This window comes from Crotalus tigris, unplaced genomic scaffold, assembly GCF_016545835.1.
Source record: "Crotalus tigris isolate CLP2741 ecotype Arizona unplaced genomic scaffold, ASM1654583v1 scf7180000017899.1852299, whole genome shotgun sequence".
In the NCBI taxonomy this organism is placed as follows: domain Eukaryota; kingdom Metazoa; phylum Chordata; class Lepidosauria; order Squamata; family Viperidae; genus Crotalus; species Crotalus tigris.
This window is the reverse complement of record NW_024096711.1, coordinates 1,254,169-1,280,514: the sequence shown is the minus strand read 5'-3', so window position 1 is coordinate 1,280,514 and position 26,346 is coordinate 1,254,169. Positions and strand designations below refer to the sequence as shown.

The 26,346-nt window shown below is 37.3% G+C and overlaps 1 protein-coding gene across 1 annotated transcript; it reads left to right on the top strand.

Annotated features, from left to right (window-relative positions):
- Window positions 1-77: 77 nt before the first annotated feature.
- On the top strand, window positions 78-24,412 carry DDB1 (damage specific DNA binding protein 1). The gene is made up of 27 exons (XM_039344277.1): window positions 78-269; window positions 435-583; window positions 1,614-1,730; window positions 4,070-4,291; window positions 7,013-7,127; window positions 8,187-8,284; window positions 8,914-9,072; window positions 10,200-10,283; window positions 10,556-10,672; window positions 11,333-11,435; window positions 11,962-12,037; window positions 12,126-12,234; window positions 13,157-13,335; window positions 13,418-13,581; window positions 13,666-13,773; window positions 14,861-15,068; window positions 16,168-16,263; window positions 16,620-16,731; window positions 17,311-17,434; window positions 17,687-17,851; window positions 20,216-20,310; window positions 20,439-20,609; window positions 20,871-20,980; window positions 21,081-21,250; window positions 21,433-21,535; window positions 23,397-23,520; window positions 23,715-24,412. Exons 1-27 carry the CDS (start codon window positions 209-211, stop codon window positions 23,796-23,798), a joined length of 3,423 nt encoding a protein of 1,140 aa, XP_039200211.1. The 5' UTR covers window positions 78-208; the 3' UTR covers window positions 23,799-24,412.
- The last annotated feature ends 1,934 nt before the right edge of the window (window positions 24,413-26,346 follow it).

The window sequence follows — 26,346 nt, the reverse complement described above, 5'->3', positions numbered from 1 at the left end:
ACTCTCGCGCTGGTACAAAGGTCCGTAATCCTGTCGGCGTGCTCGTTTCCCGTCGTGCACCGCGCGAAGCGGGACGCCGGCGCTCTGGTGCTGGCGGTTTCTCACTGGTGCCGGAGGCAGTAGTGGGCCCTGAAGGCTGCGCTCGACACTGCCAGAGTCCTCGCCTTCCGCGTCGTCCGTCTCTCTCCCCCCCCCCCCCGGCCTCGCCATGTCGTGCAACTACGTGGTCACCGCGCAGAAGCCCACGGCCGTCAACAGCTGCGTCACTGGTAATGGTGGGAAGAGGGGCCTTTCCCGGGATAGGCGAGCGGGCGGCGGAGAGCGCTGTGGCGGGGAAGGATGAACGGAGGAGGCCGCGGGGCTGCGTGCCCCTCCGGCTTTGGGCTCTGCCAGTCAGACTGCCCTCACCTCGCGGCCTTTTCTCTTCGCCTCAGGTCACTTCACCTCCGCGGAGGACCTCAACTTGTTGATCGCCAAGAACACCCGCCTTGAGATCTATGTGGTCACCGCGGAAGGGCTGCGGCCCGTCAAGGAGGTGGGCATGTACGGCAAGATCGCGGTCATGGAGCTCTTTCGGCCCAAGGTGAGCATCGCCTCCTCCCGAAGGACAGTGCGGCCGTTGGGCACCCTTCTCCTTGGGCAGGGTAGGCCTCGATCCCTTACGGCTCTCTGTCCAGAAAGGAACTCCTGCAACAGATTGGGTTGGCTTCTGGTTCGACCGGCAAGTGTTACTGGTTCCGATCCTCATGGCTGCTAAAACCCCAGTCATTGTGGATCTTTGGGGAATGTGAACTCGGTAGAAACCTGGCCTTGTGGCATGCTAGCCAGGTGGAGGGTTATTGTTTTGTTAAATTTCAGCCCGATATTCTGTTGATATTGTGAAGGTATCTTTGAAACGTTCAGGTATGCAAAGGCTTATTTTTAGGACTGGTGGTCTGCTGGAATTTAGCACGTTGTGATGATTGCACACAATCAGTCTGTTGTGAGCTAATTGTGTGGACCTGTCATGTGGACGGAGTATTTTTTTCTGGGTGCTTCATTTTTGATTGATTCATTTTTGATTTGGTCATGACTTGGAAAATTGCCATTACTCAAGTATGTTGTGCCTGATTGCTGCTGAGATCAACAAAACTGAGAACTTGCTCTTTTTTAGGGCTAATATTTGAAGGAAAAGACATATGTATGTTGCTGTTTTCAATAGTAATCTTCTCAACCAACTTTTGTAAGTCTTTGAAAAATAGCTATGTTGTCTGGCCTGGCCATTTGAATAACATTTGAGGTAAAATGTTTGCATCTGTTTCCTGAAAGTCTCTTGAACATCAACATCTGTGATGCTTCTCATGTTCTTTGATGAATTCATATAGTGTTCACAAGAAACTAATTAATATACTTGCTGATTAAATATACTTTTGGAAGAGCTTATCATTTATGTGCATTTACAGAAGAAAATGCTTAATACAGAACAGGAAGTTGTGATGAGCAAAAGCATCTATTTCAGACATTTCTCATTTGAGATACACCTTTTCCAAATGGAATAATATTTTGTTGCTAGTGTGTTGCAGAATATTGAGTTTTTTTTTCTTTTCTAGCTAAAACTTTTTTTCCCTCCTTAGGGGGAAAGCAAGGATTTACTCTTTATTTTGACAGCAAAATATAATGCTTGCATTCTTGAGTATAAACAAAGTGGAGAGAGCATTGACATCATCACCAGAGCCCATGGCAATGTGCAGGTAAGAGGAAAGTGCATTAAGTGTAATAGGTACTTTGTAATTCAGGATCACACAGCAGTTTTCTGTATATTTTGTAATCTGAGTTTGAAGTTTTAGATTATATTCCAAGTGAAGTAATGTAAAATATTTATGTAAGTTGAAATTAATATTGCAATTTGAGAAGCAATACTTGTCTTTCTGTTGACAAACTATTTGATGGACACTGTTAAATTCTTTCTACTTTTCCATTAAGTCTTTATTTCTTTCTAGTGATGTGCAGTTAAAAATATATTTGTCATTATGAGATCTCAGTAGCCTTGTTAGTTCAGACAGCTATTTTATATTCTTGTGTACTTGTGTTCTACAAACTCTCATTGAATAGGTTTCAAGAAAAAAAAGCTTTTACACTCTCTCAGTTGCTAGATTCTTGTTCTCCATAAAACATTACTATTCTGTATAAAGGTAACTTACAAACAAGCCATTTTTATATACAGCAAAAATCCCTCAAGTGGTGAGTTGCCTGCTTTTACACTCCCCAAAGGCATCTAATTGATCACTAAAACCAGGTAGTTGAATTTATCTGACATCTAGCTGACCTAATAGGACTTTTATTTTCAGCATTCAGTTTTATTTAAAGTCCTTCTCTTGGAAAAATAAAGGGTCAACATTTAAAAATGTAAGCTATTTTTAGTAACTGAAGAAATCTGTCCTTATTTCTTTTCTTCCAATTTTGAATTGTACTAATTGAAACTCAGACTCCCCAGTTCTCTCTCCCTTCCATCCAAATGTGACTCTGGGGGAATGGATTATTTTTATAATTGCACTACCCTTCTCTGTAGTACTTAAAAACACAGTCATTTATCATGTTTGGAGGAAGGAGGGAATTATATTAAAAGTTTAATTATGTTTCAGTTGCTCCTACCCCACCATTCACCTTCCAGCTCCAAATTCAAATGAGATTACTTATTTTACATTATCCTTCTGAAGTTCCTGGAAGCCATCCACTCTCTGTGAGGGTAATAGCCTACTTCTTCTTCAAGACTGGAGAAAATATGTGCTTATCATAGCTGGCAGAGAATGATTAATACTTATAAGTAGTATTAGGAACCTCTTGTGATTATATAAAGGCTAGGAGCATTCTAATTATTTTTTTTTAAAAAAACTACTTTTAAATAGTATTTAAATACTATTGTCATGTAAAAATTAATAATTGCCTTTATTCCTAAGTTGCATTTTAGCTAGTTTAGAATATTATTTTTCAAAGGGTAGCAAGCTTCCCAGAATATGTGTTCTTGAGATATAATTTCACAAAGCCTCAAAACCCAATGAAAGCAACAGTGTACATATACAAGCCTTATAGTATAAGTAATCCTTGCTTAATTACCACAATTGGGACTGACAACTGCTACGTGATACATTTGTTAAGTGTATTATGAGACATCACATGATTGTGATGGCCTTATGACATCGCCTCTATGGTGGTTATTCATCAAGACATGTCTGTGATTTGTGATTTTACTGCTGGCTTCTTCCTTGACTCTACTATTGGAAGCTGCTGTGAAGTGTGCAAATCGCAACCATGTCACTGCAGGATGTTGTAGTGGTTGTAAACACCCGCCAGTTGCGAAGCATCTCAGTTTGGATCATGTAACCCCCAGAGAAGGTATGACAGTCATGAGATCTGATGGTAGTTTTTCAGCATCATTGTAACAGTTGCAAAACAGCTGTCGTTAAGAGAGGACTATATAGTATAAATCCTGCTTGCTTATAACTTTAAGATCTTCATCTTGGGCTGTTAAAAAGAAAGTCATAATAGACTTTCTTTTTATAAAAGCCTGTTAAAATAGCATGTATCCTGTTAGTTTTTAAAAGGGAAAAGAAAAATTCTACATTCATTACTTCTGTAAAATCGGATTTTTTTTCCCTATCAAGCTGCTAAAACTATTTCTGCTAAAGCATGAAAATCAAACATGTGTTTTCCAAGTATACATATGTAGGAACTACATATCCAATATAATATATAATTGAAATTGTAGATTTAAATATATAAATGCATATATACATAGCCTTGTCATCTGGGATCCATGAGTTATTTACTGTGTTTTTGAAATGGCAGTAAAGGATTCATAGTAATTACAAGATAAGGACAGATACACCAAAAAGAAAAATGACTGCTGATTGAAAATCTAGGTGTACATGAACAACATACATTAGCATAAATTACAATATTCATCATGAGTGAATCAACTGTTGGCTAATGCACAAACACCAAATTAATGGATTTAGAAGACTTAACCTTGCATGTTTTCTTTTTGTGACAAAAGAGATTGTACTAAGAATATTTATGTGTTGTCCTCTAGGATCGTATTGGTCGTCCCTCGGAAACAGGTATAATTGGCATAATTGACCCAGAGTGCAGAATGATTGGATTAAGGCTTTATGATGGCTTATTCAAGGTGATTCCTTTGGAGCGAGAAAATAAAGAATTAAAGGCCTTTAATATTCGACTAGAGGAGCTGCAAGTTATTGATGTGAAATTTCTCTATGGCTGCCAGGCCCCGACTATATGTTTTGTTTACCAGGTAATCAAATTGGGTCTGAATGTGTATTATAATAAAATAGGAGGACTAGTGGAGAAAGTGTCTGAACATTATTTAACATACCTGTTAATTATAAACAAATCAAATGAGTTGGTTAATGGGGAAAAAAAATCACAGGATCTTTAGTAAGGAAGTATTTATTTATTTATTTGTTACTAGAACAAACCAAATTGGTGCCAGATTATTAGCAAGTTTTTGAATACTTTGGGACTTATTGAGTTAGGTGTTATGAAAAACAAACTAGTCAGATAGGAAAGAAGCAGAAAAACCCAAAATCTAAATCAGAAATTTCAGTCATGTGGTTTGCCATTTAAAATCAGTCTCAGTATGATGATTGTAGAACAAATATGCTTTCTATAGACAGCTGTTGTCAATCTCAGGTTATATTAGCATTTAGGTAAAAATAATAATACAATTTTGAAGCATTATTTTCTTTTCCACAAACATTATTTTGATTTATTGACATTTTTGACTTATAACTCTACTAGTCCATAACTAAGCGTTACTGATTTGATTTAATTGTAATAGTTCTAATCTACAAGCAGATTTTTGAAGTTAAAATGATTAAAATAACTCCTTTAATGTGCAAAGCTGTTAAGAACTTTTCCTGATTTGTTACATTTTTGTTTTTCTGTAATGATCAGATAGAAAATTGGCTTAAGCACCCTCCAGAAACCATGATTTGATTTCTCTAGCCATTCAAGTTTAAAATTCAGTTTCCTTGTTCATTCCTGTCTGGGAATCACTTTTGGGACCAAAATATTAAAGGCAATGTGACTCAGGATTATTTTTTTTAATCCTTTAACCACTGCCCTTGAAAAGCAGCATTGCTAACCATCCTTGAAACTAGTTGCTTTCATTACTTTTATGTTTGGTATTCTGAATTATCTACTAATACATAATTTTGTGCTGGACAAAAAGGGAGGGAAATTCCCTTTCAGCATAGTCGCCTCCAGGCTCATAAATCCAATACATAAATAAAAAAGAACCAAGCAAGTTACCTGCAAGGGCCTGGAGTGCTTCTAGCAACTGACTGCATTTCTGTTCTCAATATACAAAAGAGGAGGTTCCCCCCCCCTCCATGTAGAACAAAAACACCATTTATTTGTTTTTTAAATTGTTATGGCTGCTGTTTAGGAGACTACATATTATAATAGAGGCAAAAACACATTAAAACAATTGAAAAATCTATATAGGCAGATAAAATCCCAGTCTATAATTCATTCAAACTACAACCACACAAGCTCCAGCTAACCACTAGACTTCCAAGTAGAAAGAGAATCCAAATAAAATTCCAGCAATAGTTCTGTTTCCAAAAATCTTATGTTTTATTGAATATATTTCATGGTTATGTCGAAGCAAAACTAACTCCCAGGTTCCCACACCAATTTATAGACTTTAATAATAGTTTTCCCAATCAAACCCTCAACATCTTACATAATCCATATCAACAAGTCCACTTTGTTATGAGAACCGTCTGCTACAAATCCACACCTGTTCTGGTGTCCTTGACAAGGCTTCAGGCTCCCATGGTCTGCAACTGAATCGAAGTTTAGTTTTTCCATCAACCCACTTGAGAGTAACACCTCCCCCTCATTATCTAACGGTGTTAAAACACAGAGGCATGTAGCTGCCAAGTTTCATCCTTGAAAGATGGGCTGATGGACAAGACAGAGCAATGTTTGTTTTTATCATCAGCATTGTCAGTTTCCCAACTTTTCATCCTTTGACAGAAATACAGTGTTGTGGCAACAGTAGCATGAGATGTTCTGAGCCTCCACATACTAACTGTTAGCTATTTGTTTACTTTTTGAGCATCTTGTATAAAAGTGGGGTATTGTGGCAAGTGGCAAATAATTTAATTTTGTAGCTCAAGATTGAACTGCTGGAATCCTTGGTGCTCTCTGAATTTCTTGCAGGCATTTTATTGCCAACCAGATTAGCAAGTAACTAAATGAGTACTTAATTTTACTGTCAGTCCTCTAAACTGTTCTGGGTATAAGTCTTTTTCCTGGACAGCTAGCAAAAAATGAAATAGGCTATCAGTAGAGACCTGGATCCACTGTACTTGTGTTATGCACAGTGTCCTTGTAGAGAAAGTCTATGGGGCTCATTTTGAGGTTGTAAAATATCTCAAATCTGGTTATAATTACAAGAGAGGTTTATATTAGTGATTTGTCCATTCTCCTTTAAGAGAGACACTGAGTGAAATTCTTTCTACATTAGTAAGAATCTTTTATAGGACTAATTTACAAGGCTTGCCTTACTAAATCAGTCCAGAATATAGCATCAGGAAAATGGGATTTTTAAAATCTTTGTTTCAAAAAGTTTGTCATAAAGTGGAGGAAGTTAAGAAAGAAATCTGAAGGCTTTAGTTAAATAAAACAAAATACTATTTGAAATAATGTAAAAGTATGTAACTTACTAATTCTATTAGCTGTATTAGGAACAATATTGTTCAGAATTAGGGAAATGCCTTATTTTGTGGGAGTGGGGCATTCTTTAGGTTTTGAAGTTGCTTTAATGAAAGTGCATCTATATATTTTTCAATGTACAAATGTTATAAAAATAGAAGAGAAATGCTTGATTTCAGGGAATGTTTGATTCTTGAACATTCGTATGAAAATGATTCTTATATGTTAAATGAGGGTAACTAAACAGTGATGGGTTTGTGTTCAGCGATTGTACTTTCCATCCATCTAGGACCCACAGGGCCGTCATGTCAAGACATATGAAGTGTCTTTGCGTGAGAAGGAGTTTAACAAGGGACCCTGGAAGCAGGAGAATGTAGAGGCTGAAGCCTCAATGGTGATTGCAGGTGAGTTTGTGTCTAAAAAAATAAGGTAACTATAGTTATTTAGATATAAAAATCAGCACTTAAAGAAAGAATTCCCGGAGCAGGGGTGTCAAACTGCTGGCCCACGGGCCAGTTGCATCATGTGAAGGCCATACCTACCCCAGCTCCGGCAATGCGAAAAAAGTCATGATACATCGCGACACGTCACGTGATGCGGTGAGTTTGACACCTGTGCCCCAGAGTCTAGACCAGGATGTCAAACTGCCAGCCTACGGGCCGGATGCATCACGCCAAAACCGTGCCCATCTCATTGCTGGCAATGGGAAAAAAGTCGCTATACGTCACGACACATCATGTGACGTCGCAAGTTTGACACCTGTGGTCTATTTTAGGCCACTGTATTAAATTTACATCTAGAAAAAAAGTTCTTTTTTGGATATAAGGGTGGGACAGTTGGTCCAATTCCGGTTTGTATAAAAATTTGGTTGTTCCAGGCTCTCGGGCCCAAAATAGTTATGTAACTTGAGCAGTGCCTATAATGAACGTAGTGCTGCCCAGTGATAACTACTTACCAGCCTCAGATTTTCTTATAATCTTAAAACCCATCATTGCACAGCTGCATTTTTTAGACGTAACTATGTTAACAGGCAAAACTTTAGAGATTTTAATATTCAAGGTTATTGAGGATGTAGTATCAAAGAAAAAAATGAACAGAGAAACCTAAGCCACAAAAAATGGTATTTTAAAGTATTTATTTGTAAATAAATTGCTGTTTAAGAAACTGAAAGAGAAATTAAAATTTACTTGTTTTTAGTGATTAAAGAAAAGGAAGATTGGTTTCTAAAGCATATAGTAAAATATGGTTAGGATATTTTCTGAATGACTCCTAGTAATCAGTAGTGTATTTGCATGCTTTAAACTAATTTGATATACTGAAAAGTGGCTTTTTTCTGGTGAGCAGGAAATTCTATCAGTATAAATAACAGCTATTGAATTTTTTAATACACTTGGGTTACCTGGTTTGTATTCCTTTTCTGCGTTGATTATACTTTATGCATATTCCCCACAATTTCTTTGTAGTGCCTGAACCATTTGGAGGGGCCATTATTATTGGACAAGAATCCATTACTTATCATAATGGTGATAAATATCTGGCTATAGCCCCACCCATCATTAAGGTAAACAGCAGAACTTTTGGAAAGTTATTTGCTTAAAGTTGGAATTCTGTGCTTCATATTTACAGTAGGTTTAGTGTGGATGTAAGCAAGCAGGTTCGCTCTGATATTTTATACTATATCCCATAAATCCCGAACAAATGTGATTTGTATAATTTATTGCAGCATCAGTTTGCTTGCCTCTAGTTTAAACATTTTGTTAGGGGCTGAAACTAAGTTTACTTTAGGTGTTAGGTGTTTTTGCTTTGTTTTAACTGACATTTTAACATTCTGTGAGCTGTCCAGAGTTGTTGGCAAGTGAAAGGCCTTAGGAATGGAAATTATAAATAAATCAGAATTTCTGTGGGCATCTGGGCCTACATGTAGTTTCTTAGGATAAGGATAGACACATTTGGAACCTTGAGAATGTGTTTCATGTGCACTTAAATGGCTGTTCTGTGAATTTGGCCAAACACAGAATGTATGTTCATCAGGAAGCAAACTAGGGAAGCTGTTCCTTATCTCCTATAGGATGATATTTTTACTATTGCAGCTTACTCTTTCGAGAGGAATAATAAAATTGTTTGGATCAGTATTAAGGTCATCCTGCCTTTTCAAAGACTTCTAAGTAACACCTTTTTTTTCTGAAACAGCAAAGTACAATCGTATGTCACAACCGGGTGGATCCAAATGGGTCCCGTTATCTGTTGGGGGATATGGAGGGTCGACTATTCATGCTGCTTTTGGAGAAGGAGGAGCAGATGGATGGTGGAGTCAGTCTCAAGGACCTGCGTGTGGAATTGCTTGGTGAGGTAGGTTTTGTTTTCTCCTCCATTTCTGGAACATTTGGTGTGTGAAGTCAGCTGGAAGAAGAACTAGAAGGAGTGGAAAAAAATTCCTGCAGATCAAGTCCTTTTCAAATACTATTTTTTTGTAACATTTGAAGATAGGATTTAAAATTGTGCTGCATTAAAATAAGCAAAACCTGGTGTTCAACAGCATTTTTAAATTTTGTAATTGAGTTTTATATTCCATGATTCATAATTGGAAGGCTATATCCATTATTTAATATTTTTTTCACCAATCTTAAGTTTTTAAAAATGTATTTCATTTATAACGTCTTATCAATTGAATATATAACCTATCTTTCCATTGGCAATTATCTCAGAGGACACTAAAAATAAAGTACATATTGAGGGAAAAATTATTCACCAAAAGCCACTCTGAACACTTTTCATCCCAGTGGAAATATGAAACAAATATTAAACAAAGCAAACCTTGACATCATCCTTGACCGGTTCAGAACTGGAACATAGCCATCTCTTGCATTCTCAGGTATGCCTCTGGTAGCGATAGGATCACAAGAACGATCTCTCACATATATGTTAAAGCCCAGAGTAGGACTTAAATACTGGCCTTCCTCAAAGGAGTTTAAAGAAAAGTGCTAACTTTACCATTTGAAGTACCAGATAAGGCCGAGAGAGAATGTCATCTAAAGTCACTTAGAGCTTTCATACTTGTGAGGGTTAAATCCCTACTTACGACTAAGACATATTTCATTATATTTTGTTGTGGTAATGTATGTTCATTGGATACTTTTTAACATGTCTTCTAATGCATTAGATACAGTATGTGCGGCTAATGTATAATATGTGTGCAACTATGGACATTCAAAGCCAGAAGCATGTTTGGGATCTAGGTTCGAGTACAATCACTGTGCTTGTCGGGAGCTCTGTAAAAAAGCCACAACATTTCTTAGCCTTGCTTAATAGCCGAACAATTCCAGGAATATGCATTTCTGAGTAAGGAGCTGCCAGCATATACATGAGCATATCCATGCCAAAATATCCTTCCTGCTTTGGGTTTAAATAGCTGCCCATCCCTGTTATCATGTCTTTAAAATGCCTAATATCACTCATTTTGCCTTACCTCTACCTAGACATCCATAGCAGAATGCCTGACATATTTGGACAACGGTGTTGTGTTTGTTGGCTCTCGTCTAGGGGATTCCCAACTTGTGAAGGTAAAGGGCAGCTTTTAATTAATAATTAGGTGCCAAGAAATAGTAATCTTTTACTTATGATATATTTATATGGCATTGCTGTGAGACATGTGATTTTATTTTTGTCATCCTTAAGAATTTTATTCTCTTGATTTTTGTTCATTTTATTTTGAAACAAAATAAGACAAAAACTGGAATTTCAATACATTTTGCTCAAGTAGTCAAATAAAGAAAATTGAAGCAAACCATTTATTTTCACAAGAAACTTATAATACTCTTATTTTCATTCCTAGCTCAATGTGGATAGTAATGAACAAGGCTCATATGTTGTGGCCATGGAAACCTTCACCAACCTTGGGCCAATTGTGGACATGTGTGTGGTAGATCTTGAGAGACAGGGTCAAGGCCAGGTAAAAGTTAATTCTTCGTTCCCTGCGCAAGGAATGATGGATCTTGCTAAGAGAGGTGCTTTATGCCCTCTTTGAAATATTGCTTTGCAATAATACAGTTGTGCCCAAGTTGATCTGTGTGATGTGTATGAATCTCCTTTGTTGAAAAACCCAACCTATTCTCTCTCACCAAACTTTTGTGTTATGAGGAAGTTGATAATTTTGGGTAGATCCAGCAATTTAGCTTCTTGCTGAATGCTGTTGTGAGCTTGGGTCTGTCCATTTCAAGCTTGATGTATTTTCAGTGTACCACACTGAGTCTAATAAATCTGATAATAGCTTGGAAAATTATTATTCTGTTGGCACTTGAAGTAAGACAGTGCAAAGACTATTTCGGGGAGCTAGAAAGATTACTTTTTCTGACATATGCCTTAAATTCTAATTCATATGCCAGAAACAATAATACAGAACCATTTCAGGAGAGTTTTACTATAGAAGTGGAAATGACTGCAGGATTTTGTCTTAACTGAGTTTTTTCATTAGATAATTTACTAAAAGATTGAGGAAAAACTCCTTTATCTTAAAGGGTAGATGTGTATTACTATTCTCTATAACACATTGCATGTTCGTTAAACATTAATAATGTAATTACAGTATGCTAACTATGTCTGCTTTTCATAGCTGGTTACATGCTCTGGTGCCTTTAAAGAAGGTTCTCTGAGAATCATCCGGAATGGAATTGGGATTCATGAACATGCCAGCATTGATCTCCCAGGGATTAAAGGTATGTGCGTGTCTCCATTAGAAACAGTAGATGAATAAATGAGAGTGCATCCTATTACGAAAGTTGTCAAATCTCAGATTTTTTGAATGAGCTTTTTTATGTGTGCTAATCCTCATGAAATCTTAGAAAACTGAATGTACTATTTAGGAAATTTCGGGGAGGAATCTGGCCATCAGAAAAAGGATTTGGGTATTTTATAAGTGCATGCATTCTATTCCTCTGTCTTTCCCCTCCCTTTGGTATATTACTAGGTATTCTCTTTTTTTATGTATTCTTGCTGTTATTTACCTTTTTGTTATGCAACTTATTCTGAGACTCTTATTGTTTGACAGTACAATACATTTTACTTAGAAACAATGTCCAATTAATTGAATATATTGTACAAGGCCAAGAGCTTTGAATTAGCATTGAGGAAACATTGATGATTCAAGAAGTGTTGGGTTGACATTTTTGTTTGTCAAATTATGAAATCCCTTGAGTTTTCCAGAGGAATTTAATAACACTGCACTGTGTCTCTAAATTGCAGGATTATGGCCTTTGAGGTCGGACTCTCACCGTGAAACTGATAACACCTTAGTGCTGTCTTTTGTGGGACAAACCAGGTAGAGGAATAATATCCATGAAAGTGTTGAATATGGCTCTTGGTTAGATCTTCTGGGGAGTTTGATTGGGCTTTCCTACGTTCTGCAGAGTTTTGATGTTGAATGGGGAGGAAGTAGAAGAAACAGAACTGACAGGATTTGTGGATGATCAGCAAACTTTCTTCTGTGGTAATGTGGCTCATCTGCAGTTAATCCAGGTAATCTCTGAATTTTTTTAGTGATAAAACATGAGGCATGAATGGCTAAACTTTTTGGGGTCAAGAGTCACATTTGGAACATAAGGAATATGTGAGGGTGAGTTATGTTCAAAACAGAATGTTACTTTGTCCACAGTAAGCAACATAATTTTTTTAAAACTCTAATATTTTTTTCATGATTTTTCCTATCAGGCTGTTTTCAGTTTAGTCAATCTTAAAATTAAACATGGTGGATTACATTTTCAAAAAAAATTATAGCACTTGAAGAAGAAGTTGTAGAAAGCCAAGACTAGCAAAAATGTTTAAAAATATGTCTAGCAATTGTTGGAACTGCAGACAAATCCAGGCATGTATTATCGTCTTTGGTGGACATGCCCTAAAGCAAAGAACTATTGGTCAAAAATACATAAGTGGTTAGAAAAGATGATAGGAGCACATGTAGACTATAAACCAGAATTATTTCTTTTAGATATAATTTCAGAAAATTATGATAAATGTGTATACTTAATATTACATATATTAACAGCAGCGAGAATTACATTTGCTCAATACTGGAAAAATGAAGAAATACCATCTGAAGAAGACATAATTAAGAAAATTTTGGATTGTGCAGATATGGATAGGCTCCCATTGAAAATGAGGGGGAAGCAAGATTCAGAATACTTTCAAACGTGGGATTTTTTAAATAAAAGGTTAGAAAAACGGAATAAAGGGTAGGAACGGAAATTGTATTACTATTAATGTCAAACATACAAACCCAAACATGTTGCTTACTAAATACTAAAGATTGTAAAATCAATAAAATATACATTAAAAAAAGTTGTAGAAAGCCTTATATGTGACATAGTCACACATTCTTATGTCTAAAGAATATGTTACCTTTCGGTTGGGAAGAAATAGCAATGGACATTTGTCCCTTTAGATAACATCAGCCTCAGTCCGGCTTGTCACTCAAGAGCCAAAGGCCCTGGTGAGCGAATGGAAAGAGCCAAATGGGAAGAACATCAGTGTTGCTTCCTGCAATAGCAGTCAAGTAGTGGTAGCTGTGGGGAGAGTTTTGTACTACCTGGAAATCCACCCCCAGGAACTCAAACAAATAAGGTCAGTCTGAGCTAACTATTCTGGGGTTATTGGTGTCGGAGCTGAGTATTGCTATAATGTTGATAGTTTAATATCTTGCTAGTTTTACAGAGATGGAGCATGAGATTGCCTGTCTGGACATCACTCCCTTGGGAGACACCAGTGGCATGTCCCCTCTCTGCGCTATTGGCCTTTGGACAGACATTTCGGCCCGTATTCTTAAGCTGCCCTCATTTGAACTGTTACACAAGGAGATGTTAGGAGGAGGTAAAAATTCCATTTGTGTGCTTGGTGTGGGAAGGGCAAGCTGTTGCAAAGAGTGGTATTACAAACTTGTATCCCTGTTTACAGAGATTATCCCACGTTCCATTCTGATGACCACTTTTGAGAATAGCCATTATCTGCTTTGTGCCCTAGGAGATGGGGCCCTCTTTTATTTTGGACTGAACATTGAAACAGGTAAAAATACAGTTTTCTTCCCTGCAGATTTTCTTTTTTTTTTTTAATTTCAAATGATGAACAGATTGCAGACACATCAGGTTTTAATAGAACTCAAAATCCAACAAGTAGAGCTTGGCCCAAAAAAATATAAGCAGGGATAGAAGATCTGAACTCCAGAAATCTCTTTGGTCTAAATTTGAACTTAGTTAAATCATTCCACATCAGATTTACTGTTTCCCCCCCCCCCCCCATTTTATCACTATATTGAGGCAGCAAGGGAATTCCATACAGTAACTGTCATTTCCTGGTTCACACATTGTATCAACTTATGATGTAATCTGCTTGGTTAACTCATCTGATTATAATTTACTGATGAAGTAATTATTAAATTATGGGAAATTAGACCAATAGAACTGGATCTACACCCTGTTATCATTTTGCAGCGATTCCTTAAAGCGGAAGCAAAATAGTTGGTAAGTGAACACCAGACTGAGAGGAAGAAAGGGAGATAGAGAGACTCTGGAAAGATCACTGGATGCTGCCATCTCTTTCAGATAGCTTTTTTGTATAACTTTGCCAGCTCTGGTACGTGTTCTGGTCAGCCACCCAAAATTTGGCTGTAAGTGTGTACATTGTTTAGAAAATGATTTTTTTTTAACCATCACATTTGCAAATGGTTGCTAAACATAGTAACTGCTGTCATTTTGTCTTAAGTAAGTCAAGTTAGACCTCCGGAGATCCGTGATGAGATTTTTCAGGGTTTAAGTATAAGACCAGCCAAGGGTATATGAATCTTATCTCTTTGAATTTTTCTGTTCTAAATCAAGCCCACCCAATATCCAGAAATTATTATTAGCTCATGGAGAAAAATACATTATGCTGTTTCTGTATAGACATATAGCTGTATTTTAGGATGTATTCTGTCTTTCAGGAATAATTTTAGTACATTTAAATTGCTACTGTAAATATACTTTTCTAAAATATAAAAACATTTCATTTTTTTCAATAATGAAAAGTAGTCACAGGTCACTAATTCGCCCCGCTCCCTTCCCATCTCCTAGTCTCTCTTAATGGGTAGCCTCTAATAGTATCCTTTCTCTGGCAGGTTTGCTGAGTGACCGTAAAAAAGTAACTTTGGGAACCCAGCCCACTGTTTTAAGGACATTTCGCTCTCTTTCCACCACTAATGTGTTTGCTTGCTCTGACCGCCCCACCGTGATTTACAGCAGCAACCACAAATTGGTCTTTTCCAATGTCAATCTTAAGGAGGTGAATTATATGTGCCCTCTTAACTCAGATGGGTACCCTGACAGGTAAGTGTGTTTGGTTCCTTAATTTCAGTGGGTCCACAAAGCATACCATGCTCTCTTCCTGCTTAGCCAGTCTGGTCAACCCCTTTAATTAAGTAGCCAACTTGTATCATATGAAGAACACAAAAATAAACGAATTACTTTTGGAATATTGGGATTAAGACAATAGGGACAAAATAGTAGGCAATTCCAAAGTAACAGAAGAATTGCTTACATTATATCCTTCCTGTTCTCCTCTTTGCTGGTGCACCCTGGCTAATGTTTGTTTTGAGAAAATACGAGTCATACTCACTCAGCCTGTCTTATATCTTTATGTAAGAAAGGACTCTTTTATTTCATCTATGTTTGATGTCATTTTTTGTGTTGTATTTTATGTAGTAATATCATAGGAAATCTTTTGAGGAGTCGTGAGTTTTGTCCCCCATTATGCTAGTTGCCAAGTGATGATCACTAGCCAAGAAAAATGGGATTTCTGTAAAATATTTTTCAGTGTTTCAAGTCTCCTGTTCTAGAATAGGTTTGATTGGTCAAAAATAATACTCTCCAGGAATACACTGGAGGTTCCTGATAGAATTGGTGAAACAGTAACTTGCATTTAGGATTGCATGTGGAAACATAGTTGTGAAGATAAAGATTGGTTGTGATCAACACTAGCAAAATTAGTCCATCTGTAAGAAAGAAGATTTGTTGAAGTTTAAAAACTTGAAAGAAGGTAAAAAGGCTCCTTTTTGTACTGCAGAAGGAAGCTGTTGGAAACAAAATCAGAAATACACTGCACCATAAACATACAAACTTCAACTCTTGTTTGTGTGTTCTACCAATACATGAGCTGTTTTCTATGTGTATTTTCTCCCTTCTATCTCTTAATGGCCAGATGCTCCTATGTGTATTTGATAGTTCATGAAACAATACTGATTTTGACATATATTTGCTGCAGGGTTGTTTTTTTGTTTGTTTTGTTTTTACATTTTCACTTCTGACAAGTCTTGTTAAGTACAAGTGCTAATATTGGATTATTTCTGAAATGTAAATAAATACTCTAGAATTGAGAGGTGTAGTGGAGTGATTTTTTTCTTGAAAATGAAATACTTTTATTTTGTAGCTTAGCTCTGGCCAACAACAGCACTTTGACAATCGGCACCATAGATGAAATTCAGAAGTTGCATATCCGCACTGTTCCCCTTTATGAATCACCCAGGTGAGCGGAGTTAAAGCTTGTTTCTGAGAATTCATCTGCTTTTAAATGTAACTTTTTAAACTATGTACATTTTTAGTACAATCCCTTCCTTCCTTCCTTCCTTCCTTCCTTCCTTCCTTCCTTCCTTCCTTCCTTCCTTCCTTCCTTCCTTCCTTCCTTCCTTCCTAGGTTGATGGATTTTTTCAAGGAAGCATACTTTTTGGAGCATTTTGAACTTCTTTATAGGGATGTTTATGAGTGAACTGTCACCTAAATTGAATACATTAAATATTACTTCTATGAGCAATGTTTCTTAGAGCATATGGATCTTATACGTACGAGTGTGTAGACACCATGTGTCCCTTTCTGTCATGCAGAAAGATCTGTTATCAGGAAGTATCTCAATGTTTTGGCGTGCTCTCCAGCCGTATTGAAGTTCAGGATGCTAGTGGAGGCACCACTGCATTGAGGCCCAGTGCAAGTACCCAGGTGAGAACCATCAATAATATTTGCGTTTAGGAATGCCTTGAAAATGCACTGATTTCAATAAACATTATTGCTTAACATTCTGATTATGTCTATAAATCACTCGAGAAATCTTCTCCATTTCTCATCTGATAATCTACACTTAAAGACAGCTAGGTGCTTGTTTTGGGATAAAAATATATTGTGGCTCATTTACCTGTTGGGCTTTTTTTGGTGATTTAAATCCTGGCTAGCCTAGCTTTCCACATTTACTTAGGTTTCTGCCTATCTTTTATGAGGAGGTCTTAGAATGTATTGGTATTTCTTCCACGTGAACTGATTTTCAATCCCTTCAGTTAGCAGGAAACTTGGTAGCTTCATACTGGTACTTTAACATAAATCATCTTCCATTACTTCGTTCTCTGTCCAAATATGGGTTTATTCTTCATAAATTAGTCACCTCCAAACCATCCTTTCCCCAAACAATTTTTGCCACACATTTATTTTTTTAGTTATTGTGTTCTAGTGAATGTTCTTTGGGCTATTTCTGTTATCTCTCTGTCTCTAGCAGCTTAAAATGCTACTTTTCTCTCCATGTTTTAGGCCCTTTCCAACAGTGTGAGCTCTAGCAAGTTGTTCTCTAGCAGCACAGCTCCACATGAAACATCATTTGGTGAGGAAGTAGAGGTACACAATCTGCTCATCATAGATCAGCATACATTTGAAGGTATCTGCATCCTAGGCTATATTTCACTGTTTATGAGAGAAATGTTTTGGGGAATCAAAAGCCATCTAGTGTATTTGTTGGCTTGGATCCCTTGAAGGGTCCAAAAGTTCATGGAGCATCTTGAGGGTCATTTTATTGAGCTTCTGTAAGTTTTTGTGGTTGCATGTTGCAGGATGTTCTAAACAGTGTACTGAAGTCTATATTTTGTTGAGCTCTTTAACTTTTTTTTTTTTTTTAACTGCTTGTCTTCAGTACTCCATGCTCACCAGTTCCTGCAGAATGAGTATGCACTAAGCCTGGTCTCCTGCAAATTGGGCAAAGATCCCAACACTTATTTTATTGTGGGAACAGCCATGGTATATCCTGATGAAGCCGAACCCAAGCAAGGCCGTCTTGTGGTGTTCCATTACTCTGATGGTAAGGACTAATGTTTTGGATCTCTTTCTTCCTAGTTGCATGGATTTGTTTTCTTCGATTAATTATTATTTTGTCATGGAAAAAGCGGGTTAGGTTCCTAGGTTCTTTTACTCTAAAATTCTAGAATATTCTTTTCAGCTCTTGAAGAGCCATCTTGGCTGCTTCATATGGAAAAAAAGTAACCTGAATATCTGGGTTTTTAGAGTTTGGGTATTTAAATTATTTATAATATGCTGAAGTTACCTGAGTGGCTTACAATAATAATAGTAATATTATTTTGTGTTATAAAAGAGATCTAGCAGGAGATCAAATTAAATCACTGTAACAACACCACATATCAGGGTCTGCAAAACAAATAAATAGATTTTTAAAATAAAATTTTAAAGCCTTGGAAAATAGGGGGAAAGTATTTACTTGGCATTAACAAACCCACAGTCATCAACCATTCAGTCATGTCCAGCCCTTGACTACTCTAGGGATCGGCACGCTCCATGCCCCTCCGTCAGGCACCGCCTCCTTCAGATCCACCATGGTCATCCTGGTGTCATCCTTTAGAGCAGTGTTTCTCAACCATTTGGGGTCGAACAACCATTTCACGGGGGTCGCTAAACAACGCAGTCCACCATTTTTTCCCCCTTTTCCTTAGCTGTGCTACTCCCTTTTATTCTATTGGCTTTTGAAAGCCAATAGAATAGACTCTCTTGAATAGAGTCTAATTCTATTGGCTTTCAAAAGCCAATAGGAATTGTCCAGGCTGTCTCTGCCCTGCTGAGTCCGCCAAAAGTCCCATTCTGCAAACAGTGCTGCACCAGTTGAGTAGTCCTCAACTTACGACCGGTTGGGGGTCGCGGCATTAAAAAAGTTGAGAACCACTGCTTTAGAGTGTCCAGCCAATTAGTATTAGGGCAGCCCCTTCTCCTTTTTCCACTGATCACTCCCATCATGTTTGACTTTTCAGCTTGCATGACATAACCAAAGTATGGTAACCTTTGCTTGGCAATCTTAGCTTCAAGTGATATTTTTGGTGAGATTTAGTCTAAGACTTTGTGATTTTTGCAGTCCATAGGATGCGTAATAGTTGTCTTCAGCACCATTATGCAAAGGTGTCCACTCTTGTCCTATTTGTCTTCTTCAGAGTCCCAGGTTTCGCAGCCATAAGTAGCAATTGGGAAAATTATTGCAATGGCTGCAAAACTTGGAAAACCACAGAATATTCACCAAAATAGCACTTTTAATAGTAGCTACCTATGTTGCTATTGCTAAAAGGAAGCATAAGAAGAAAGATCTCAAATGATAATCTCAAAGTATGGTTAGACGGTCAAATAAGGAGATATAAATTCATTCTGACTCCTATTCTCAAGAGCAGCCTAAGCCATTGATTCTTTCACAGTGATTAGTTGCATGCTAGTTGAGTGAAGAAGTGTTTATTTTCACCTCATTTTACCTCACCAAGAAAATGGATAGTCCAGGTGGAATTATCCAGATGGTTTTATGACTGTTGAAGATGATGAATAAAAATTTTAGTTAACAGTTGACAAGTATTTGGGGTGATACTGAGTAATATTGTAGAATGAGGAAAGAGCCTTCAGAAAGGTAGCTAGGAGTTAAAACTATGTATTGTAGTTGTTACAGAGTAAGTGCATGCTAGGCTTTATGTTGTGTTATCGTCACAGAAGAAGATTATCACGTAGCACCACATATTCGCAAATAGACTTTGGTACTTCACCCTGGTTTTGAGGGGTAGAATTAGTTATTAATTAATTAATTAGAATGATCATTGTATCTACCTGGCTGCTAAGAGTTGATACCAGCTTGATGGCACATAATCAGAAAGAGGGCCAAGGGGTTTTCTGTCCACTTCAACATTTGAAATTTCCTGAAGGCTTACAGCTCTCTAGGTGAGGCACCATCTTTATGAAGAACTCCTGGCTGAGGCGACCATAAAGAGATTGTAACTGTTAAAAAAAGACAATTAAAGACCTTGATATCTTGTACATCAATCTTGCTGTATCTTGTTCACATTTAAGGTTGGGTATTGGAATATTTCAGAAGATAATTGGAGTTCACTTACAGCTAGCATTTACATTACTGTAGATCCATAGTGAGCAAAATGCCTAAATTAACTTTTTTGAAAGGTTTCATGATAGAATTTTTAATATATTTTGTAATATCTTGCATTTTATAGCATAATTAATTTAATGCTGCAGAAAGCAAGGAGGGTGTCATATAATCCAAGGAGGAAGCTACATTTCAGGGCCTACGATCACCTGTTTCTGAGGATGTTAATCTTTTTGTGTTGCTATTTGTAGCTAGAACAGTAACCGGTGTATTTTTCAAGTATTGTTGTATTAATGTGTATCCTAGGTAAATTGCAGAGTCTGGCTGAAAAAGAAGTAAAAGGGGCCGTCTATTCCATGGTGGAATTCAATGGAAAACTCTTAGCCAGCATAAACAGCACGGTAAGGCTTCTGAAGCTCTCACATCAATATTTCCTAAAACTGGGTTTGCTTAGAAATGTTTCGGACTCTGCAGTATTGTTCCAGATCTGTTTTAGCCTTACGCTTACAAATCAATCTTGTCCTAACAGGTACGATTGTATGAATGGACAGCAGAGAAGGAGCTTCGCACCGAATGCAACCATTACAACAACATCATGGCACTCTATGTGAAAACAAAGGGTGACTTCATTTTAGTTGGAGATCTTATGCGCTCCGTACTTCTACTGGCCTATAAGCCCATGGAAGGAAATTTTGAAGAGGTATTAATTCAGTTTTTACCTCAGTGTACATAATGTAAAAATCCCTAAGAGATTAGAAGAACATTTGGTGGCAGAAGAAACTAGCTGTTTGTTTTTGTTTTTAATTTTAATTTGAGGTACCTAGGTTATCTTAGATTGGCTGGCCTTCTCTATTTCACTCTGCATTTAAAACTGGTAGAATTCTACTTCAGGCCAGAAAAGTCTTAACTTTGTGGAGAATAGATTGACTTGCTAGGTAAATTAACTTGCATATCTTTACAGATCGCTCGTGATTTTAATCCAAACTGGATGAGTGCTGTGGAGATCCTGGATGATGACAATTTCTTAGGGGCAGAGAATGCGTTTAACTTGTTTGTGTGCCAGAAGGACAGGTGAGATGACCTTCTAAAAAGGTAGGCCAAAGTAAGCAAATAGTAGGTTGGGACAAAGGGTTCCCCCTATCCTTTTCCTAGTAAACGTTTTGTATTGCAGTGCTGCGACAACTGATGAGGAGCGCCAGCATTTACAGGAGTTTGGGCTCTTCCATCTGGGTGAATTTGTCAATGTCTTCTGTCATGGGTCCCTAGTCATGCAAAATCTGGGTGAAACATCTACACCAACACAGGGCTCAGTGTTGTTTGGCACAGTCAATGGAATGATTGGTAAGGTTAGATATTAAGTCAGAAAATTTTGCCATCTCCCCATATAGTTTAACAAAATAGCTGGTACTTGGGGAGGGCTTATCTGGCACTAAAATAATATCTATCCTTTGATTCCAAAGTGATCCTATAAATAGATACCTATTAATTTCTTTTTAAAAATAATGCTCTGTCTTTATTCACAGGACTAGTGACTTCTCTGTCAGAGAGCTGGTATAATCTCCTGTTAGATGTGCAAAACAGACTCAACAAAGTCATTAAGAGTGTTGGGAAGATAGAACACTCTTTATATCCTTTCTTTCTTGTGTTTCTCTTTAACATACATAACACTTGGTAGCATTAGCCATTATACAAGAACTAGGAATGGTTCCTGCCTACCAGTTTACAGTTTACAGCACAGAACCAAATGGGTAAAGGTCAGAAATATGAATGTATTCATTCCTCTTATATCTTTAGGAAAAACTAGGGGTAGGATATTGTGTTTCTAGTTACAGTTATAGCTTATGTCCCTCTTGCCCCCCCTGAAAAACTGCTTTTGCAGGATGAGAACTCTCTTGACTGTAATATTTATAGGCCTTGGTGAAGATTAAAGTGAGGAGCGTTTTGGTGGTGTGCTGCCAGTCAAAATAGTTCAGCTTTTTTTTAGGAATTTATATAACAGCTGGAGATCACATATTTTGCTAGTACTTAGCTTATTTAATTATGGTTTATTAGATATAATTGACTGGGTTGACATAATAAATTATAAACCATTGTGTACAAATTACAGTAACTGGGTGAAACAGCTAGTGTAAGATAAGACCAAATAGATTACATTATGGCTTAATATGTTGTATGAACCAGACCAATAGCTACTTGCCAGACGCTATAGTAGAATCTTTCACAGGATGAAAAGAGTACTAAGCTAGTCTTCCATGAATTGTGGGTAATTTGAGATACAGTACAAAGGTGAATTATAAACAACATAAACAAGTGATTACCATGATACTGAATAATTATCTAGGAAATCTGCAGTCATTTGCATCTGCAATCAGTCTACATCAGAAATGCAGGAGTGAAACAGATGCCAAGGAAAACTAAAAACAGCATGAAGGGAGAAAGGAAGATATTCATGGCATGGTTAAAAATATTCAAGGGTTATCAAAATTGAAGAACTATTCTTTGCCACATTTAATATTCTATATTTGAGTATATGTTTATTAAATTAATTATTGTTAGCACAACATAAAGCATGTAGGCTTTCAAGCTTATAGAATCAAAATTTGGGACTTAGAATGAAAAATATTTTTTTCATTGAAGCTCCATACAGTTTACATGTTACATAGAGATGGCCAAATTCTGTTGATAACTATCCATAATACTGCAGGTATATACTTCATAATTTCATTAAATCAAGTTCTGTTTCTCTCCTATGAAGAATTATTTTTAAAAAATGTAATACTGAAGAAAGTTTCTGATTCAAGAGAATGTATTTTCAGTTTTTGAAGTGTGTGTCAGGAAAGTACCTTTTATTTTTTGTTGATGGCCATCAAGGTTATTATTTGGGTAACACATTCAGAATTTATTTTTAATTTAAGGTGTGCATTTTATGCATGTCACACCATGTACCTGCAAGCATTATATTCAGTGTAACATTCTATACACTATAATACGTCAAATATAATAAAACAGATTTTAAAAAAATATATAACCAATAACTAACTATGAGTTTTGGAATAGTACCATCATTAAATAGCAAATACTAAGAATTACTAAAATGTTTTCAGTGTTTGTCTAAATTATATGGTTAATATTGCAATTATTTTGTTCCCCTGAAAAACAACCTGACCTTTTGAAAGAGTCCTGTCACATGAGAATACAATCTGTCATCTCTAGATGAGGATTGCTATTATGTTGGGCTATGCACTACAATACGAATAGGTTGCTGTAATATTTGATTTTGACCATGAAGGCTGAGAATTCTCAAGATTGAAGTTTGACCTGGTCCGATTTCTATAGGATGACTGAGGGAGATTAATGACTTATATTACATTTCTGGTTCTGGGTGATAAAAGCTTGGGGACAGTTCTTGCAACATACTTTTGTTTTTATGGGAAAGTTGAAGGCATATTTTACTGAAGACTTTTATTTCCTTGAGTCTTGATTTTACTTGGAGATCATTTCATACAGAACGCAAGACAGAGCCAGCTACTGGATTTATTGATGGAGATTTAATTGAAAGTTTTTTGGATATCAGTCGACCCAAGATGCAGGAGGTGGTGGCTAACTTACAAGTAAGTTGAGAAAATTACCCATGTTGAGACAATCCTTGTTATTAGGCATGACTCTTGATTCTCTGCTTGCTCATTTGAAGCAAAGATACGAACTTGGGGATTGCAGTATCAGGATTAAGAAGAGGCATATGCGCTTCGTCTTCTGCCTGCCACACGACTGTGCTTCACCTCTGCCTCTTGCCTCCTTGTTTCAGATTGACGATGGCAGTGGAATGAAGAGGGAGGCTACGGTAGATGACTTGATCAAGATTGTGGAGGAGCTTACCCGTATCCATTAGCTGAATGAGAAGATACTTCCTGCACCTTCCTTCAAGGATAGCATATGGAGTCTTTCCCGACTGGTTCCCTCACCAGTTTCACTGTAATGCTAGAGCAGTAGCAATGTGCCTGGATGAAAGTGGGGAATCTCTGAACTGAAGCCATCTTGCTAAGGACTTGCAAATGCAGTGTTGGCTGTTGACGACATTGTATTCTGCTTGGATTCACCATTCATCTGCCACCTAATAGTGGTCCCAGCAGATTTTTCCCTCTGAGTAACAGCAGCTGGCAAAGATGTCCCTCTGCCTAAACTCTTTCCACACTTCATTTGCTGTTGTCTCTGAATTTATTTTGTTCCCGGTGTTTTGAAGTGGAGGTCTTTCCCCCTACCCCTCCCTGTTTGGATGAGAAGGTGGCTAGATGGCTGCAGTGGCTGTTGGAGAGATGGATGTGACATTTAGCTCTTACAAGGTGCTCTCAGAATTGGGGCTGCTTAATCTCGAGGAACCCAATTGTGGGTAGCAGCTTCTCTATTCCAACAGCTTGGCTGCTTATTCAGGGAGAAGAGACTAGATTGCAATTTTTCTGTTATTGGTTTTGGAATTTTATCAAATAAAAGTAGTCCAAGAGGAAAGGTTTGGCTGTTGTCAACATCTTTTCAAGTTTTTCTCAACTCCTTTACCGAGGAGGAAAGAAACTTCGTTCTCTTATTTTTTTTATATTTCAACACTCCAATTAATCTGTCTATAGGGAACTGACTAATTTCATTTTGCTCTTGTGTTTCTTTCCCCCAAAAAGTCTACTCAGTATGCTTGTAGAATTTTTTTAAAGGGATGACAATTTTATAACAAGGTATACCTCATTACCTTTTTTTTCCTCATGCTTGCCAGTAAGAGGCAGACTTTTAAGATGAGGGATTTTGTTGTTACAGTGTTTTTGGACTGATAAGCACAAGGCCCTCACTTCCCATTTTCTGGTGTAACATATTAAGAATTTTTATTCCCTTCTAGCATGTTAGCATTAGAAAAGACTTTTTGCATTGGACATTTTACTCAAGTTTTCTCCTCCTCCCTTTTTTTTGGGGGGGGGGGGGGTAAAAACTTGTCCTGACTATTCTGTGAAAGAATTTATGGGCTGGGGAAAAGGCTCTTCTTCAAATTCACTCCACAAATTCACATCATTGCATCACTAAATGCCAGAATTAGAGTGAAAGTACTTCACAATTCTTCCTTGATAAAAAGTTAAATGTACAGTGCAGTATGCCTCTAGCCATTCTCATGAAATCACTTCATTCTCTTCCCAGTTGGAGAGACAGAGGAAACCTAATATATGGTGGACTTTCAGTTCCATCAACAAATCCTGCATGCTTGTTTGATGTACAGTGGATGGGGTTTATTTTGTCCTTCAGGCTCCTGAAAGCATTTGAGCAAGCCTTAAGGAATTGTAAAAATGGAAAAACAACGCATAGTTCTTTGATATTACTTGGCAGAGGACAGAATATTGGTTACAGATGGTCCTCAACTTATGACATTCAATTAATGATGGTTCAAAGTTACAATGACCTCAGAAAAAGTGATTTATGACCTGTATTCACATTATGACCATCATACCACCTCCACATTAGTGTGATTGCAATCCAGAAACTTGGCAACTGGTTCCCATTTACAATTACATTTGCAGCATCCTGCAGTCACATGATTGTGGATTTACAACAGGGGTGTCAAACTCACAACATCACATGATGTGTCATGATGTATCGTGAACTTTTTTTTCATTGCTGGCAATGGGGTGGGCGTGATTTCGCCATGATGCATCCAGCTCGCGGGCCGGCAGTTTGACACCCCTGATTTACAACCTTTTTTGCTGATTTCCAGCAAAAAATTGGAGAAGCTGGATTTGCTTAACGACCAAGTGATTTGCCTAACTACTGTGTGATATGCTTAATGACTGCCATCACTGGAAATTCTGGTCCCATTTGTGGTTGTAAGTCAAGGACTATCTGTAATATGTTGGAAAGGTCAACATATGTTGGGGGCAATGTAAATATATACATACATTGCTTACTGGTGTACACTGCTTAGAGAGTGCTTGCACTTAAAGCGGTATATAAGTCTCATAAATAAATAAATAAATAAACTGGCACCTGTAGCAGCATGTACAGTATGAAGCAATTCCTGTACAAATCTTTCTTGTGTACTAGGTGATTGTGCTCTCCCATACTTTCTAAAATCATGCTCCAAACACTGTTGATGGCAGGTGTTTGGATCCGTTGCTTATATTGCCTTTCACATCTGCTTAGATAAGGTGTTACAGCTTGTTCGACTGCAACTAGCTTCCTGTAAAGTGGTATATATTGCCAAAAGGTAAACACTTGGAAAAGAAAACACTTGGAAAAACATTTGAAAATGTTTTACACAAAATGTATAAAGGCTCTGTAATCATGTCTTTAGCCTGTGATACTAATAGCTAAGTTGCTTGGTAGAATGGAAGGCTATCCAAAAGCCTGGTTCTATTCTTAGAAGGAATAATGAAAGAAATCGGAAGTTTCAGAGATATTAAGACTAACTG

Bases quoted from the DNA above. Each gene is read 5' to 3' on its own strand.
- DDB1 (XM_039344277.1), top strand. From the start codon at position 209: ATGTCGTGCAACTACGTGGTCACCGCGCAGAAGCCCACGGCCGTCAAC. The intron at 10,284-10,555 runs GTAAAGGGCAGC...TTTCATTCCTAG, and splicing joins GGGATTCCCAACTTGTGAAG to CTCAATGTGGATAGTAATGA. The intron at 17,852-20,215 runs GTAAGGACTAAT...TGTGTATCCTAG, and splicing joins GGTGTTCCATTACTCTGATG to GTAAATTGCAGAGTCTGGCT.